Source organism: Gymnogyps californianus, chromosome 7, assembly GCF_018139145.2.
Source record: "Gymnogyps californianus isolate 813 chromosome 7, ASM1813914v2, whole genome shotgun sequence".
Lineage (NCBI taxonomy): Eukaryota > Metazoa > Chordata > Aves > Accipitriformes > Cathartidae > Gymnogyps > Gymnogyps californianus.
In genome coordinates this window covers 35,875,884-35,893,065 of record NC_059477.1, presented here as the reverse complement: position 1 = coordinate 35,893,065, position 17,182 = coordinate 35,875,884, and the positions used below count along the sequence as shown (strand labels likewise).

The following is a 17,182-nucleotide window of genomic DNA, read 5'->3' as shown; positions in this document are numbered from 1 at the left end:
TATCTGCTCTGATATTGTTCTAAATTGTAATGCATGGTGTGAATAATCTCATAAATGAATGTCGCTTCTGTTTTTACTCAAAATACCAACTTGTAGCAAAATAAATTGTATGGTGCTTTTTATTCTGGATCTTGAAGAAGTACACAAAGTAAGCGCCCTGAGAATTTTTATGAATTGTCATGTAGTACAAGATACACTTTGATTAATTTACATATTTATTTATTTATTCTATTTTATTGTAGGCAGAGAATTCAGCGCTGGCTCTGGAAAATGAAAATCAGAGAGAACAGTATGAAAGATGTCTTGATGAGGTAAGGTAGATAAAAATGTTGTTCTTACCTGGTACTATAATTAAATGAATAGAAATGAATCTCTCCCTCTTTGGAAGGTTGACATTGTTCTGCAATTTTCTAGTATTACCTCATTCTAATTAATTCCAAGAACATGTGTCTTGATGTTATCATAGATACTGTTCTCCATGACCTCTGCTGTAAATCCTGTTTTGACCACACCACTGAAAAGTTGATATCCCTGTGACCAATATTTGGAACTGGTTTGCTTTCGTTAGGAGGAGAAAATGATAGTTTGCCTATTAGGTGTTGTGTTTTCTGTAGAATGGAACACGGGTGGCAGTGGCTCCTTCCATCAAAAGTCCCCCAGCTTTCCTATGTAACGTATTCCACAACCAGGGAATTTAGTCTCTCAGCTCTCCGTTAGGGTTACATACACAGCTTTTCATGCTGGGTTTTTTCTAGCTGTTGGCTCACTTCTACTACATGGCTCAGCGTCTGATCAGACCTTCCAGTTACAGCTACAATATAATTCACCCATCAGTTCTTGTCTGAGCACTCCAGCAATGCTTACCAGAAATATCTGGTATCTCCTATTGCATGCAGCTTTCTCCATATATATACTGATGCTTACTTGTTCCTCCCATTTATCCTGAAATAAGGCTCTTCAGCATACGCAAAAGCTTAAAATAGTTTCAAGACTTTTAGTAGCTCGAAGAGTTGCTTCATAGAAATCATTTACCCATTCCATAATAATGCGTAGTAGCGTAAGTAGTTAGCTAACATGCAAACAAAACAAAACAAAAACTACACCAACTTCTCAGCTGTACCTTTGAGAAGAGAGTGCAGGAGTGTGCAAACCATGCATAGCAGATGACAATTCATGTCTTCATACCAGCTTTTTAAATTTTTAATCAGCATTTGCTGAAGTGTTACTGGCATGAGAAATACAGCTCTGGTACAAGAAGCCTCTAGTGTAGTGCAGATTTTCATCAGCACATCCGCACTTTTGCCGCTATAGCATATTTTTATCAGGGAGCTGGAGTAAAAGACTTGCAGATACGCTTTCCCACTAGATTATGCTCTGCCTGTTCTGTGGCACTGGGATACCAGCAGAGCCTTGATCTGCATTGGCCTGAGTCACTGCATTCAGTGCGCACTTGAATGATCTTTGGATATCTTGGTGATAAGGATGAAAATACCATATAATTACTAACTTTAGTTTAAATTACAGACCTTAACTTAAAATTATTTTCTGATTTTCTAGAACAAAATCTGCCTATGTAATTAATTTTGGAAATGAGTTAAGTACCATAACTGTCCATTTCAGCAAAACACTCCATACAGATTTTATAAGGACAGAAGACATGTTTTTATTGTGTTTGCAGTAACATGATGGATTTCTGATCCAGGGTTGTGTTTTTTACACACTGTTGCAGTTTAAAGAGTGAATAATTATATCAAACTATGCTCTGAACTTTATTATCTTCAACATTACGTTGGCTGTTTTCAGTTCTTCCATGTTATCACAGCTGTATCCATCTTCTCCCACTGTGTCAACTTTTGCAGGAGAAAGTGCTTCTCATCACCTGTGGTTTTGTGCTTCCCTGCTTTATTTTTTGTTTGCTTATCTTCTTCCTTTTTTTGTCTTCTGTTTTGTGTACAGCGACCTCTCTTGTCCTTCCCCATGGCTTGGTCTCGCTTTTTTCTTCTCCTTCGCCTTTCAACCCCCACAACGCTTTGGTAGTGGCACTGTAACCAGCATTGTTTTAGCTGACGCAAACTTGGACCTAATGCTTTCTGATCACTGAGGTGAAGAAGTTGTTACCAGTGACTCAGGCAACAAAACCATATTTAATAATTGCAAGTTCTGCAGGAGTCCAGGTTAGCACCCACCTGAACACATTCACTTGGTGGAGCTTCCCAAGAAATGGCATGTTCTCACCCTGCTTCATTATAATAACAATAAAGAGAACAGGAGATGAGACATAAATGTAATTAGTGAATAACCCAATCAATGATTGTGAGAACCTTCACTTCCAATCAGAGTCTTCTGAGGATGTGTTGTATGTGACAAAGTCCTTTCCAAACAGGGATTCTTACGGGAGATCTTAAGAAAAGAAAATTCTTTCCATAAATATTTTTATGGGGAAAAAAACCCCAGTCTTCCAGTGTTCCACTTGAAAATTTCTTTCCTTTAAGACTTTAAGTCTGATGCTTCCTCTGTTCATAACTCACCTTACACCAACCCCGCTTCTTGAAGGTGAAAATCTCCTCAGACTTTCCCTAGTTTGGGCTTCAGGACTTCTTCAGCAGTTTTTAGGAGCAAATGTATCCTCTACAGCTATGTATCTATCTGTGCTGCAGCTCCATTTTGCCCCGGGGAGACCTGATGGGTTTAAAGGGAGGAACACAGATGTTCCTGAGAACACAAGGCTGTGATCACACCCAAACCTGAGGCAGCTAAGCCTACCACCAAAAAATTTGAGTGCCTACTACAACCATTATTTTCATTTTGCCTCTGCAGTCCAATTAGTTATGAGTGTATTGAACTTCTCCTGGGCTGATACACAAGGAACGCTTACCTCCAAAGCTCATACCTAGCCATTCTGACTAGTTACATGTTTGGGATGCTTGACAGGCCCTTGAGGTAGTGAAGGTTGGGAACATCGTTTGATAACTATTGGGAGAATGCTGCCATCTTCCACTCATCATTGAGCATCCTCAAATTGCAGCTTCTCTCCCCTGGGCACAGGCAAACTGCTCAAGCATCATTTAATCTGGCCACCCTGCCAATAGTGTCCCTGCTTGGTCTCTCGGGCCTCTACAGCAATGTGATAAGGACACTTGCTATGCACAGTGTGCTTTCTGCTGAGGTGTTGGTGGCCATTAAGCTGCATATGAAGGAAGTAAAAATAACCACCATGATTTTTCTATGTGTGATGAAAAGATACTAGAGCTGAGTTTTTAAAGCTATGCCTGTCATTATTTTCTCTCATTTTTCTTTTTTTATCAATTATTTTACATAGTTCTTTTCATCCATATAATATTCCACGTTTAATATTGTATGAATGCTTGTACCTGTGACTTAAAAATGCATGCTCTGTAATCATTTTCATGGTAAAATTCAATGAAACTCAAATGTTCATAGAGATGAAATCTGAAAAGAATATGGGTCAAGCTGAAGTGAGTCCTTTATGAATTTTAATAAATATTCACTGATTTTTAAAGTAATTGTTCATCTCTGAAGTGTACATATAAACAACTTTAGAACAGTATTTGGAAGAAGGTGTCATTGAAATATTCCAGTACTTGATAAATAAGAAAAGAGCTCATTTAATTTCAGAAATACTCCATAAATATCTTTCTGTCTCTGAAAAATTTAATGGAAAAACCAGTATTGTCTTGTACCTTTGGGGTTTGAGGTTAAGATGCTTAATCCTCGTTTCCTATCCTGGAATTCAGCTGTCAGTTTATTGGTAAGTGGTAATGTTATGTTTATTCACATCACTGTGCCAGCTGAGATTTCTGTCAAGCTTCACCATACTTACATGCAGGAAATTATGCAACTTAGGGTAGATGATATTTTTGCTGATGTTTTAAGAATTAGCTAATCAAAAATACAAAGTTATCTTAAAAAGGCATTCTATTTTTAAGATTTGAATAAAATATAAGACCTTTCATTTTAGTACACTTGAAATGTCTTTGTGCGTATGAAACCATACGTTCAAGGCAGCTGTGTAAAATCTCAGTTCTTGTAAAAGGTATAATAGATGTTACACTAGGGTCTCTTTTCTTTGATTCATTCTTTTATACCTTTTCTATTAAGACCACTTTACAACATGTATATGTAAACATAATTGTGTAAGGAAAAAGTGAAGCTGGATCTTTTATCTTTTTTATTGCAATCCACGAAAGGAAACCTCACCTAAAGATCTTGGCTATTAACTTCAAAGGAAAGGCAGGCAGTGTGAAGGCAAGCAGTGTCATCTCCTACATAATAGCAGACTAAGGAACCGACCATCTCTATTTTATTTCTTGTTTCACCTTGATTAACTGGATGAATCACAGGTCAAGTCATTTTACAGCCTGTTTTTTACTGGGATTGAGCCGCAGTTCTGCCTCATATCAGTGGGAATTTCACATATTCTGCACCTCAGCAGTCAGTCTCTCTGCCTTCCATGGTCTCTGTTTCCTCAGTTTTTGGTAGTTGTGACTATCAGTTTTGTAGTGCTGGCTTATGTTGTTCATTCATATCCGCGGTGTCTCTTGATACCTGTAAGTAAAAATGAAGTAGATCTGCTAGCTTAGCAGTTTATTTCCATCTGGACACTTGCACTGCTGTAGGAGTGGAATGGCAACCTCATTTGAAATGCAAAAGTTTGGATATAATTCCACTTATTGACTGCTAAATTAATTTTAGTAACTGCAGAACATTTCGCTGAAGGCTTGCGCCTCTGTTCCTGCTGAAAACCAAGAATACAGACCTGAAAATCTTTGAATGGTAATAGCAACACAGTTTGCCAAGTTGCTAGGTAGTAGAATAAAATAACCTCATTTTGTAAAGAAACTAGTTACATATCTCTCTTATTGAGATCTATGGGAGCTATGGATCACTGGCAGGTACTTTCATTTAGATACCTAACTTCATACACTCAAAGCTGGAAAATTTGTCACATATGCATTGGCAAGTTCAGTTTTTTCCCATTTGGAAGATTATGCCATTTACGCTCCTCTGTGCAATATATAAAGCTATAGGAGTAATTTTGTAGGCTATTCTATTGTGAGTGACTAGTACACACTTCAAAGAACCTTTTAGTTCTTCCGTGGTAAAGTAACTCCATGTCAGAAAGTAAAGAAATAATGTATTCAATATAGTTTGTTCAATTTTCAGGTAGAGCAAACAGACATTAAAAGTACATGCCAGAAGGAACACTGTCGGATGTAGATCCTGAAAGCCTATAGGACAAGGCACATAGTTTTTCAAAACTCTAACATATTTACTTCTGTTGGTTATTACTGTTCTAATAGTAGTCTGTGTCTTCTGTTAAATCATGTATAGAGCTATTTTATGGGACCATTGTTCCATGGGCTGCCTTAAGTTAAGGACCAGTTTGGAGAAAAAAATTGATACTAGGCAATTTTATGAGAGTATGAATCAAATGTAACTTTTGGATCTAACAGAATTGAATTATTTACAGAAATGAATTAGCTTCAACTCTTTCCTCACAACTCAGTTCACATGGATGATGTGGGGTTTTTTTTCAGTTTGCCAAGAGTAAGAAGAATCAATGCAGATTTGGTGATATCTGCATATGCTTTACTGTAATTTCTGAAAACGAAAACCAAACCAGAAGTCATAACTACTGTCTTTTTGCACACAGTGAGATCTCTAGTTGCTCTGCCTAAATGCAAGAACAAACATATACGCAAACACATTGTGTGATAACATATGCAGATGTAGTTTTAAATTATGTTAGAAAGGTAACATACAAGTTAGACATCGTCAACAGAAAATCATCTCAGTCCCTCTTTCTGTCCCTCCTTCTTCCCGTTCCCTGCCCCTATACCTGCTGGTAAATATAAATTAGAAAGGATGTATAAAATAAAGAACTTCAAAAATTCCCTGTTGAATATATAGTTCTACTAATCAATGGTGTGTAATCTCATTCAAGTCAATTATGCTATGTGGTGTGAATGCCTTCCAACCACATTCTGACAGTAGGTACTTTAATTTTCTGTGGCACTTTATGGTTTCTGCTTGTCATGATAGATGTACCATTTTGTCAATATTGAATCAAGAAACAATTAAACTTCATGAAAACATTCAGGACTCCATCCTCGTCTGGTAAAAATCAGCTCTAGTGAATGCAGTCAATCCATGCTGATGCACACCAGCTGCATATAGAACTGTGAAAGTTTAATCTAGTCCAAAGAGGAGATGACAGAAGTTAACCAAATGTCCATCATGTCATACTGCAATTGATACAATACACATTTGTTTATAATGAGGACTAGCACAAAAGTAGTTAACGTGCATTTCATGTATTCTTACGAGTATTATCTGATGAAAATACTAGTAAATAATGAAAATACTAGAACTGGTGGTGGTTGTAGACGGAAAGTGGAGTGTAAAGCCACAAAAGAAGGTATTGTTATGCATAAACACACATGATAACGTACTTAAACTATTTTATTTATTTATTTCAGGTAGCTAATCAGGTTGTTCAGGCTCTACTTACTCAAAAGGTAAGTTGTGGTTTGGGTATTGTGGTATAACTTCAAGCTTGCAGATGTTCATTGTTCATTTGGGAGATATATATTCTTATATAGCATATGTTTTTTAAATGTTGTTCACACATTTAATTACCAAGGCTGCCACATGTCAGGCCCAAAGTCAAGTTTTTTGTAATCCAAGTGAATAAAAATCCGTGAGACTGTACATCTTTAAGGCTTGATCATATAGGACCCATACCCAATTTTTATTGTTTACCTATATTGAGACAATAGCATCTGAAAATCCTTCCTCCAGATGGTGGTTTTCCCATTCCCTGTCCATAATGAGTTATGTCACTTCCGCAGTCCATTCCTGTGGAATGTAAAACAGATAAATTACAGTGTGTGTCAATAGCTGGCACACTCGCATTCAGTGGAAGGGAAGACTTCCCGGTGTGGGCGTGTGCTTCCCTGAGTAAAAGAGAAGGCTCCCTGTATAGAATGGGGAGTCAGCTACTCTACTTGTGGGCTGGGGACCAGCAACAGAGAACGTGTATTTTGTCTTAAAAAACCTTTTGGTGTCCTCCTGCTCCATTCTCCTGGGTAAGCAAGGGAAGTACTGCACAGGCAAAATTCTTGTAGAGCGGTTGCAAACCTGGCAGAATGAAAAGATTCACTGTGGCTTCTATAAAGGTCTGTTCTGGATCAAATCGTGGCTGAAGTTTCCATTCACACTCCAAATGGTTGGATATGAAGTATGGTTGTTTCAGATAGAAGCTAGTGGGAGGAGTAAAATTAAAAATTAGCTTGCTAAAATGAAGAAGTTATCAGGAAAAAAAGTAAGATGAAATTAAACAGAGAGCAAAGCAAGGTAATACATATAAGCAGAAATAATCGGCTGCCCAGAGAGGGTAGGGAATAACTGGTAGGACAATTCTACAAAAAAGTGGTCTTTGAGTTGAACTTGATTCCATGATGTCATGGGGGGGGGGGGGGGGCAAAAAAAAAAAGACAAGCAAATTATAAAGATCTATAATAATAAGCTATAAACCCTTCAATATTCATGAAATGATCCTTTGTGAGATCTAGACCACTTGATGAATGTGGCATTATTAAAATGCTTTGGATCATTTAGCTTTAAAAAGACGAGTCTGAAAGAGACATAAATACAGTCTTTTAGTGTAGATAGTGCAAAGAAGAATATAAACTGGTTTGTCTACACTGAATGACAGGACAAGAAGTAACTTTCTTAAAATGCAGCAAGAAACACCAAATTAAGATAATCAAAATCCTCTGCCACATGCCCAAAAGCATTATAGATGCAAATATAGTGAAGTACTGGAATAGATTTTGAGGTCTGGCTCCAAAGCCTCCACTGCGGACATCATTCACAACAGCAGAACATCATTCAGAATGTCCCCCACAAAGGGGGCAAGCAGGGACCGAGGGTGACAGCAGGGCAGGCAGGATGCTGAGCACCAAGTGGCAGGGTCAGACCTGGAGGCAGTGATCAGGGTCAGCCTCGGTACTGTGTTCACTGGGCAAGTCCATGGGGAGGAGGCAGGTCTGAGCAAAGCCAAGCCAGGGGGTCAGAACACAGCTCAGGATCAAGGAGGCAGGAGGCTGGGTGCAGGCATAGCTGCAAGGTGGCTGCTGCGCGACTCAGACATGAACAAGATGACCTTGAACTCTGCCAGCTAAACTCCTAAGAGTGGGGAGTGTGGCCTGACAGCAGGATAGACAAAGATCTGCATCCATAACCATCTGCACCTAAGTGAATGGTAAATAGGTGCAGAAGGTTGCATTTGGCCATCTGCACATCAGGGAGAAGGCTGGATATCCTTCTCAGCTCCTTACTGGGCAGATTTTTTGTGAATCAATTTTATGACTTTCTGGGTAGATTAAAAGATGCAAAGGGAGATGTTCTGACCCCATTAAGTCTGCTCTTGGGTATCCTGCCCTGAAGACAGAGATGTCCAGATGACCTGTAGGTGAGTGATGCAAGACTCTGGAGGGTGCCGTTGCCCATTATATAGATAACACATTTCCTGTTGCCCAAGCTAGCATCAGGAATCCAGAAGTAATAACGTTCCCTAAATCTCTTCACCTGACAGCTGTGGCCACAAAACAGCCATGCAGCTGTTACCACAGGTTACAACAAAGCCTTTTACTCTAGAAGAGGGATATTGCCTTACAGCAATTGGAAGTATTGTAGCTTGGAGGTGATTTGTGCAAACCACAACATATGGGGAAGCTTGCACTGTTGCTGTCTGTGCTGTATTACTCTTCCTGTACTCTGTATACACATATGCTGTATCGTCTGTGTATCATCAGAGGACTGTGGTCTGCAGAGCTATTACTGTAACACCTTTTAGAAACATAACTTCGGCCATTTTTAAAAAAATCCCAAATCTGTGTTTCAATACAGCTTAAATGGAAATGGAGGCATTTTCTCGTATTAATATACACAAAAACCTCATCTACATTTTGTAATATAAAACAATATGTGATTAAATATTTACCAGAGGGTTAATCTCAATATATTAATCTCTAGTTTGGTAATATTGTGGTTGTTTCCCAAATGAAGAGAGGAGCTTCCTGAGTCCCTTTGCAAAAGCGTCAGACATTTTGATGACTACATACTTTCTCAGTAATGAATCCTCCCAAACCCATAGGAACCAAGGAGTTCATATGGATACAATAAAAACAGATTTGAATACATTTAATAAAGCGATTTACTTAGTATTGATGGGATTTAACAGCTGCTTACCTATTACTGAGTAATAACAGCTAATTTAATATCCATAGAAAGAGGAAAGAGGGTACTCTTCTAAATGCTAATGAATATTAACTGTTACGGTGCTCCTGACACCATTCATACAAGTCCTTTTATAAGAAAAGACAGGAACACAATAGCATACAATAAAGAGGAAATTGGACTCCTCACACCAGTCCCAAATAGGTAGATATCAGAATCCAAATAGTAACTAGTAAACAGATAAATCTACCATCGTGCAGCTAAGCAGTAAGACAGCCGGTCATGCCACAGTGAGATAACACACCTCTGGGGCATAGTGAGACATGAAGAAAAGCTGAGAGCTTTCAGAAAATGGAGAAGAGTGATTTCGTACAGTAACGCACACTGCATAGGCTTTGCTGTGAATTTGAAATTGTCCCTCAAGGACTAATTTTTGTTTAAATTAAGTACATGCTGCAATGTAACGAATAAAGCACTGTGTACTCTCCAGTATGTGGAAAGACTGTGATTCCACTGAGAGATTCTGGTGACACAAATTGAGTGAGCAAAGCTTGCGTGATTTATCAATGTCACTGAAACCTTGAGATGGAATTACAGTCTTAAATGTGCAGTTTTCAAGTATATAATTTGTTACAATACATATAGAAATTCTCTAATATGAGAGGCTTTTTTTTTACTGTGACTATGGAGAAACTATATTAAATTGAGATTTGTGCTGAATTAGCCACACAGCAAAATTACACAATTCTATGTAGCAAGATTATATGGATTTTCTACCACTTACTAATAGAAAATTTTACCTCTGGGAAATTTAAGAAGTCAGAAAAACAACAAAATTATTTGAGACAAACCTGTATGCTCTGATACTTACTGGAAGCATTCATTGTTTCTCCTTCCACCCAGAGACTTCTCATATCACATGAGACAATAGGAGTGCTGGGAACTGGATTTTTTTTTTCTTTTTAAGACCTGGATCAGCAGTTTGAAATTTGAGTTACACCACTTAATGAAATCATTTTGTGGTCTGTGTATCTGTGCTTTGCATATTACCCTCCTCCACAGGAGTGTATTCCGGAGAATACTTTTTTACTCTGGGTTCTGTATGAAAGTTATTTCTTCTTCATTTGCATCAATGAAATAAAAAAGAAGTTAATTAAGTGTAAAAACAGAAGAAGCATCTTCAGAGGAAGAGCAGCATATTTCTGGAACTTCTAATGAGGGCATTGAATCCCATTTTGGAGAAGAGTGAGTGTCATACTGAAGAGGAAAAGTAAGAATAGAGAGATACTCGGATATTACTACAGTGAGACCATAGGAATGCCTTAGATATTTGGGAGACTCCTATCTTAATAGCTGGTCGTTTTGCCCACAGGAGAGGAATTATATGCTTCAGACATTTGGTAGTTGTATTAATTGGTAATTTTAGGACTTCAACTTTCTAAACTCAGACTATTTTACCAGAATACTGCTACCTTTATGTGCCTCATTTCTCCTCTGGGCTATGTGTGGCATTACCATTGCCACAGTTTATAGCATCTGGGCAGGTAATCGACTATCTTATATTTCACGTTTTACAGAAAGTCTAAAGTTTGAAACATAAATCTTATGGTTTTAAAACTGTAAGATAGGAAGCTTTTGAGCAGAGGCATTGCTAAGATTTTTCTAGATTGTTAGTTTCTGTGAATCATTTTTCCCTTTCAGTGCACTTAGTAGTGTTGAAATGTTAAACACTGTTGTAACAGCTAAGGCTCTGTTTTAAATTCTCCGATTATTTGTGAAAGGCAGATAATGATGGGTCTCGATGCTTGCAGTTTCCTAACAGAGATTGCCTTGTGCAAGACCAGAGATAAGAGGTCTCACTGACAGAAATCAAAACTTTAGGGCTTTACAAAACATCAAACTCAAGATTTCTTGGGGGTCATGTTGGAAGGCTCTAGCAATTTTACTTGAACAGCCACTTGACAGGCACCTAAAACAAATATTAAGAAACTATCAAGAGAAAATAACTGCATTCATCCAGTAGTATCATAAAATCTGATACATACTATATGCATAAAAAGATGTTTACAATTTTCTGAAAGTCTCAAGTTGAGCTTATTTTATTGTGTGTTTACCTCTCATAACCTCAGTGCTGGTTACAGCAGAGACTAGAGCAACTGTAGGCAAGAATTTAAGCTACATCTGACTACAGTTTCCTCCTCTGAGTTGTTTTCTCATAAAGCCAGGTCATCATGTTGATAATGGTATTGACAGGACAACATATGGGGATCAGAGGCCTGTTTCTCCACCTTCATATGGTGGAAAGTAATATCAGGTAGGCAATACCACAGGGCAGCAACTGTCCTAAATTTAAAGGAATATGGGAAAGTATTTTGGAGATTTAATTTAAAAAAAAAAATAAAGCTAGACATGGCTGCAGCTTATTATTTTTATATGTAATCTTTATTAGGAGACTGCTATTCCTGATTTATGAAGCTCTCACACCTCAAAATGGACAACTGCACAAATTATGCTGAAAGGCTGAGTGTCAAATTCTGCTCTCTCCAAAATCCTCTTTCTGATAGAATCCCGTATTCCTTCAAGTGGCCAGGAAAAGCAGATCTTACCTTGAAGACAGATAGATAGATAGATATTTCCTGTATCTGAAAGCCATTAATGGCTTGTTCATGATGAGCCTGACTCAGCCTTGGCTAAAAGACCTGCATCTTTCAGTTTTGACAGTAATGTCCTGTGCCTTAAGATGCAGAGGTTTTACACTCCACCTCTGCTTCTAATGGCCTATTTTAAGGCTTTTTGGTAGCTCATGTTGGAAATCTCAGGCAGGATCATATTACCACATGTATGGTGCACCAACATCTTACTATGGCCTAGCCAGCTCTACAGTGGCAAGTTACAGTGTGGAAGATACAGAGCATCCACAACATGCCAGCCAGCAATGCTGACTTGGTAATTCCAGAAAAAGCAGGGAGGGGATCAGACTTCAGAAGAGTACCTTGAAGGCACAGTACCACTTTGAACTTCTTCCTGGTTTGGTATAGGTTATGTTTTTTCCTTAGCTTATGCTTTTTACAATATTCATATCTTAATTGCTGCTTTCTGCTTTGCGTCGGCTGCAAAATGAAACACATTGCTAGCAAAGTCACTTTTTATACTAACAGAAAACTCCAAAAGGACGTGTCAGGTAAGTACTGTTTCTCATTACAAGATTTTTTTAATATTATCCTGTGATGATCAAACAACCAGAGAAAATGAAGTAGCACATTTTTTGGTTAGTACTATTTTAAAAGTTGTGTATGTATTTCTTCTTAGTATCTGACATAACTTAGAGCTTTTTAAGTGCTTCTGTTACCTGCTTTCTAATCTTCCTATTTTCCTTTGTGCTGCAGGATCTGAGGGAGGAATGTATAAAGCTGAAAACAAGAGTTTTTGATTTGGAACAACAGAATCGAACATTAAGTGTGCTTTTCCAGCAGAAAGTCAAACCAGCTTCTGACCTCCTTCTTCAGGTAGGAAATGGCCTTTGCAGAAAGCAAGCTATGAGCTTTATATTTCTTAGAATTATAAAATATTTTTCTTCTTTTTAAGGTTATGTCAATAAGCGGGAAATGACAGTTGATAGATTTAATATATTAGAAGAATATCCGTTATCTATAATCTGATACCATTGAAACTGAAAGTGTACGCCAGTGAGCTATGACGACCTATTATGTGCAAATGTGGAGAGAGGAGCACACCTGCAGAGTAACTTACTTTTTTAGGTGCTTCTTCACTATGATAAATGGAATGATATGGGTTCATTATCCCTCTGCAGGGGAGAAGCTTGGATTCCTTAACATTCTGCTTGATGGTGAACAGTGTAATTTCCTGTGAGAAGACAGCCCATTTATTTAACTTTTGCCATATGTATTACAAGGGCTTAAGTACATCTTCACAGGCTTAGAGTGATTTTTTTTTTTCCAGTGTTTTATGGGAGGATATAGCTGAGAAACCAATTGACCCATCTCCCACTCCTTTGCCGTTCTGGAATAATAGGAGATGTTTCAGTATCCCTTTTCATTTGGCAAAGTCTATAATTGTGAATGAATCCATCGCTTTGTAATCCTTTTGTAGAAGTAGAATTGCTTTGCAGAAGTTCCAACAAATCTGACCGTGAGCTAGGAGAACAGTAAATGGGGAATAATTAAAACTTTGCAGGTTTCTAACAATAGGGCAAATTCTGGTTTTAGCAATATATGTTATTTCTTATTAGAGAAGAATTCATTCATTTTGGAGGAGAAATTTGGGTCATGTCAGCTAGGTAAGTGATATTAAATGTGTATCTTATTTAAATCCTCTGATGTTGTGCATCTGTATGCATCTGTATCTCAAAGTGAAATTTGGCCCTTGCACTGTTGCTCGACAGCTGAGGGCTGCTAACTCTCATCAGCTTGGACTGTTTGTTGAGGAAACATGGTCTGCTCACCAACTGGTGCTTAAAGGCAAGGGAGTCCCCACAGTGAGGGCAAATAGCTATACTTACTTACTGTGAAACTCTAAAGCACAGGCAGAGTGGTGCCAGGTCACCATCACAGGGATCTGGGTTCTTCCATTATCCTCAGGTTCTTGTTCTGTCTCTTGATTTTGTGTTGATTTACGTATTGCTAGGTCAAGACCTTCTCTCTTCTGATTTCTTCTCCCTTTCCCCCTGCTTTCTTTCCTGTTTGTTCATCCTTCATAGACTCCTGTGTAGGACTGATTTATCTTTATCCATTCAGAGTTTCTGACACATCCACCACAGCATGGACCTTTATTGCTCACTACTTCTGCTTTTGACAGTCACATCACCTGGTCCTTCTTCCTGGTTAGTTTGTCTTTCTTTCTTTCTTTCTGTCTGTCTTTCTGTCTTTCTGTCTTTCTTTCTGTCTTTCTGTCTTTCTTTCGGTCTTTCTTTCAGTCTTTCTTTCGGTCTTTCTGTCTTCTGTCTGTCTGTCTGTCTGTCTGTCTGTCTTTCTTTCTTTCTTTCATTTCCAAAGTGTCTGACTCGAGTCTACCTTAGTATTGGGTTAAGTTGCACAGAAGTCATACGTTGCACATTCTTTATTACAGATATGGCTCTTCTTCCCACTTCCTTGTGTGGCAACAATAAAGCCAGGTTATTCTAGGAATGTTATAGAAGTGTTGGATAGCATCTGAAAAGTAGGATCAATGCTTTGACTTGAGTTCCTTGAAACTGGATTGTGTCACTGCTGTGAAAGAAGTTGAAAGACATGAACCTGCATCAAGTGGAAGAAAGAACCAAATGATCTAGCAGGTTTTCCTGAGGGATTCAAACTATTTTACATCATTGTTCCTGCACAGTTTGGCAGGAACTAATGTGTATAGATTTTTTTCCCCCTTTTCACTTGCTTTGTCTTCATTGGCTGAGGAAGAAAGAGAATTAAGATCATTCGCAAACTCCAGGTCTCCTAGACAGCAGCAAAATTTGCTGTTATGTTCCTACTCTTACTATCAACAGATTTTACCCCCCTGGGGAAAAAAAGCAGAGAACAGGTTGCAGCGTACATCAGAAAATGAAGAACTTCTGTTAAAATACTTCATATGTCATTTTTTACCAAAAAAAAAAAAAACCAGTGAATTTGTGAGTTTCCAGAAATTTATTTATCCTCTAACTGTGCTCCAGACTTGAATAAATGGTGTGTAGTCTGTGATCTTGCAGTCTGAGATGTAAAATCTGAAGAAGGGTGTTTCCTTAGGAATGAAATTAAGCAAATACTGTTGTGTGCCTGCATAGAATTGAAGCACAGTTTGGATTATGTCTTGGAAATGCATACATCCCAGATTTAGAGAAGTAGCTAAATATTTGTTTACATCTGTCACTCTACAGAAGAGTACTAAATATGTGGTTAAGGACATTCCTGTTAAATCATGACCCTAATCAAAGTGAATGGGCAAATACTGCTAACTGGGGGCGGGGGGCACATGGTGTTAATTTCACCTTTCCTGTAGTGTCTGAGACAATATAGTTCAATTTTATTTAATGCTGATCTCATCCTAGGAGTATTCACACTCGGTACAACTTTGAATTTTGAAGAATGCTGCAGAAGAGGGTATAAGCTAAAAATAAATAATATTAGTTGCTTTTTCTGCATATCAACTTCTGTGATTTGGTTGTATATTACCATCAAATTATTCTGTAATTGACATTAGAAGACTCTTGTATTAAAGAGTAAGCTTATTTTTAAACCATAAACATTCTTGACATCTCAGATTTCAACAGAAATATAGATTTCTTTTAAAAAATTTAAAAAAAATTAGCATAGATTTCACCATTACCCTAGGTTTTTTGTATATTTGATATTAAGCAAATAATACATAATTCATGTGTCTTCTTAGAAATCAGATCGTTCACATTTTTTTCAATGAAAAGAGTGATACAAATGTTTTGAATTTGACTGCAGAGTAATGGCCCATATACCATACCGATTGCACTGTGTTGTTTTTCCTCATGCTTCTCACACAGTTCAAAATAAAAACCGATTACTACCAATTTAAAAAAAATTCATGTAGTAGGGTTTTCATGACTGCCTCAAGAATCCTTCACGGTAAAAGTATTATTAAAAGTATTACACTTTCATGCATTTACAAGAAATGTAAGTACTTATGAAATCGAAGGGCCTAATAATATTTTAAAAGAAATATGCATATTTTCTTGAGGCATGTGATTGTGTATATTGCCATGTAAGTTCTTTACTACTAGAAATTTTGGTGTGCTTTCTGCTTGTAGGGAGTGACACAGAGGATATGTCACTCCTGTCATGAAAAGATTAAGTAATGCAGTCTCTGATGCAAAATGTAAGGAGGAGAAAGAGATAACTCAGGCTTTTTTTTTCCACCTCTTTGATATTGTAGACGATTTTAAGAGCTACCCTGTCTGTCTGGGGACATTCTTTCTAGCTGAAGTGTGTGATTTACAGAGCCAGTATTAGGGTAGATAAATAAGGAGGAGCCTGATCACCGTTTTTTTTTTTTTTTTAATTTTATTTTATTCAGGCAATCTTCTCTCTGAAACAGCTTTCTTAAAATGACAAAGCCTTGGAAAGTGTTTCTGTCTCAGCACCATCTGAGGAAGAGGAATAGTTTTAGTTAAAACCTAGCACAGAAGAGTAGCTTCTGCCCAAGTAGCCTTCATTTTCCTCAGTTAATGTGGTTGCTAAAAAAAGATTGAATTCTGCCTGTCATAGCAAGAGGGTTTGGGAAAGAAAACCAGGAACTCCATTTTAGTGAGCCACCTTGTATTTCATCTGCAAGTGGGAGAAATAGTTAGGAATAATAGACAGACTAAGATTTACAATTGACTAGAGCAAAACTGATTAGAAGTGAAGAGAGAAATCTGTGGAGGTGATATACAGACGGTTGCTGAAGGGATAAGACAAATCCAAAGAGAGGATACAAGAGTAGGAATAAGAAGCCTTAGATGAAACTTAGCACTTCTGCTTTGCCCATGGCCATGTATAGCATCTATGAAATATTTTTAAATGTAAATGTCAACATCACTATATTTCTGTCTTTGCCTTATTTTTTCTAAATCATGCAGTGTTTTCTTCAGAGAAACTTTAAACTACTAAAATCGGCAAATTAAAGTGTTTTTCCACTTCTTAGCTGTGGCATCTCACAGACTTGTTTTGACTTTATTGGGTATAGACTGCTCAGTCTTGAGACACAGATCTTTCCACAGATCTTTTTCTTCTAGTTAACTCTCTTTTTCCACTCATACCTGAAAATATAACTAAGGACATTGAACCTGATTCTGATATTACATATCCTGCTTTTACAACAATGATGACTTGTATAAAGTTACTGAGGATAACAGGGGTCAGGGTTTGCCTTCTGATAGATATCGCCGTAATTTGTTTATCTTGTGTATCTCTGTTTACATAAA

General features: G+C 37.6%; 1 protein-coding gene across 1 annotated transcript in view; it reads left to right on the top strand.

The window, feature by feature from the left end:
• Positions 1 to 17,182, top strand: part of NCKAP5 (NCK associated protein 5) — a 407,543-nt gene that overhangs the window by 305,061 nt on the left and 85,300 nt on the right. Inside the window, exons 10-12 of the mRNA XM_050899634.1 lie at positions 243 to 311; positions 6,501 to 6,539; positions 12,651 to 12,770. Coding sequence (XP_050755591.1) covers positions 243 to 311; positions 6,501 to 6,539; positions 12,651 to 12,770 — 228 coding nt within the window. The remainder of the gene's footprint in view (positions 1 to 242; positions 312 to 6,500; positions 6,540 to 12,650; positions 12,771 to 17,182) is intronic.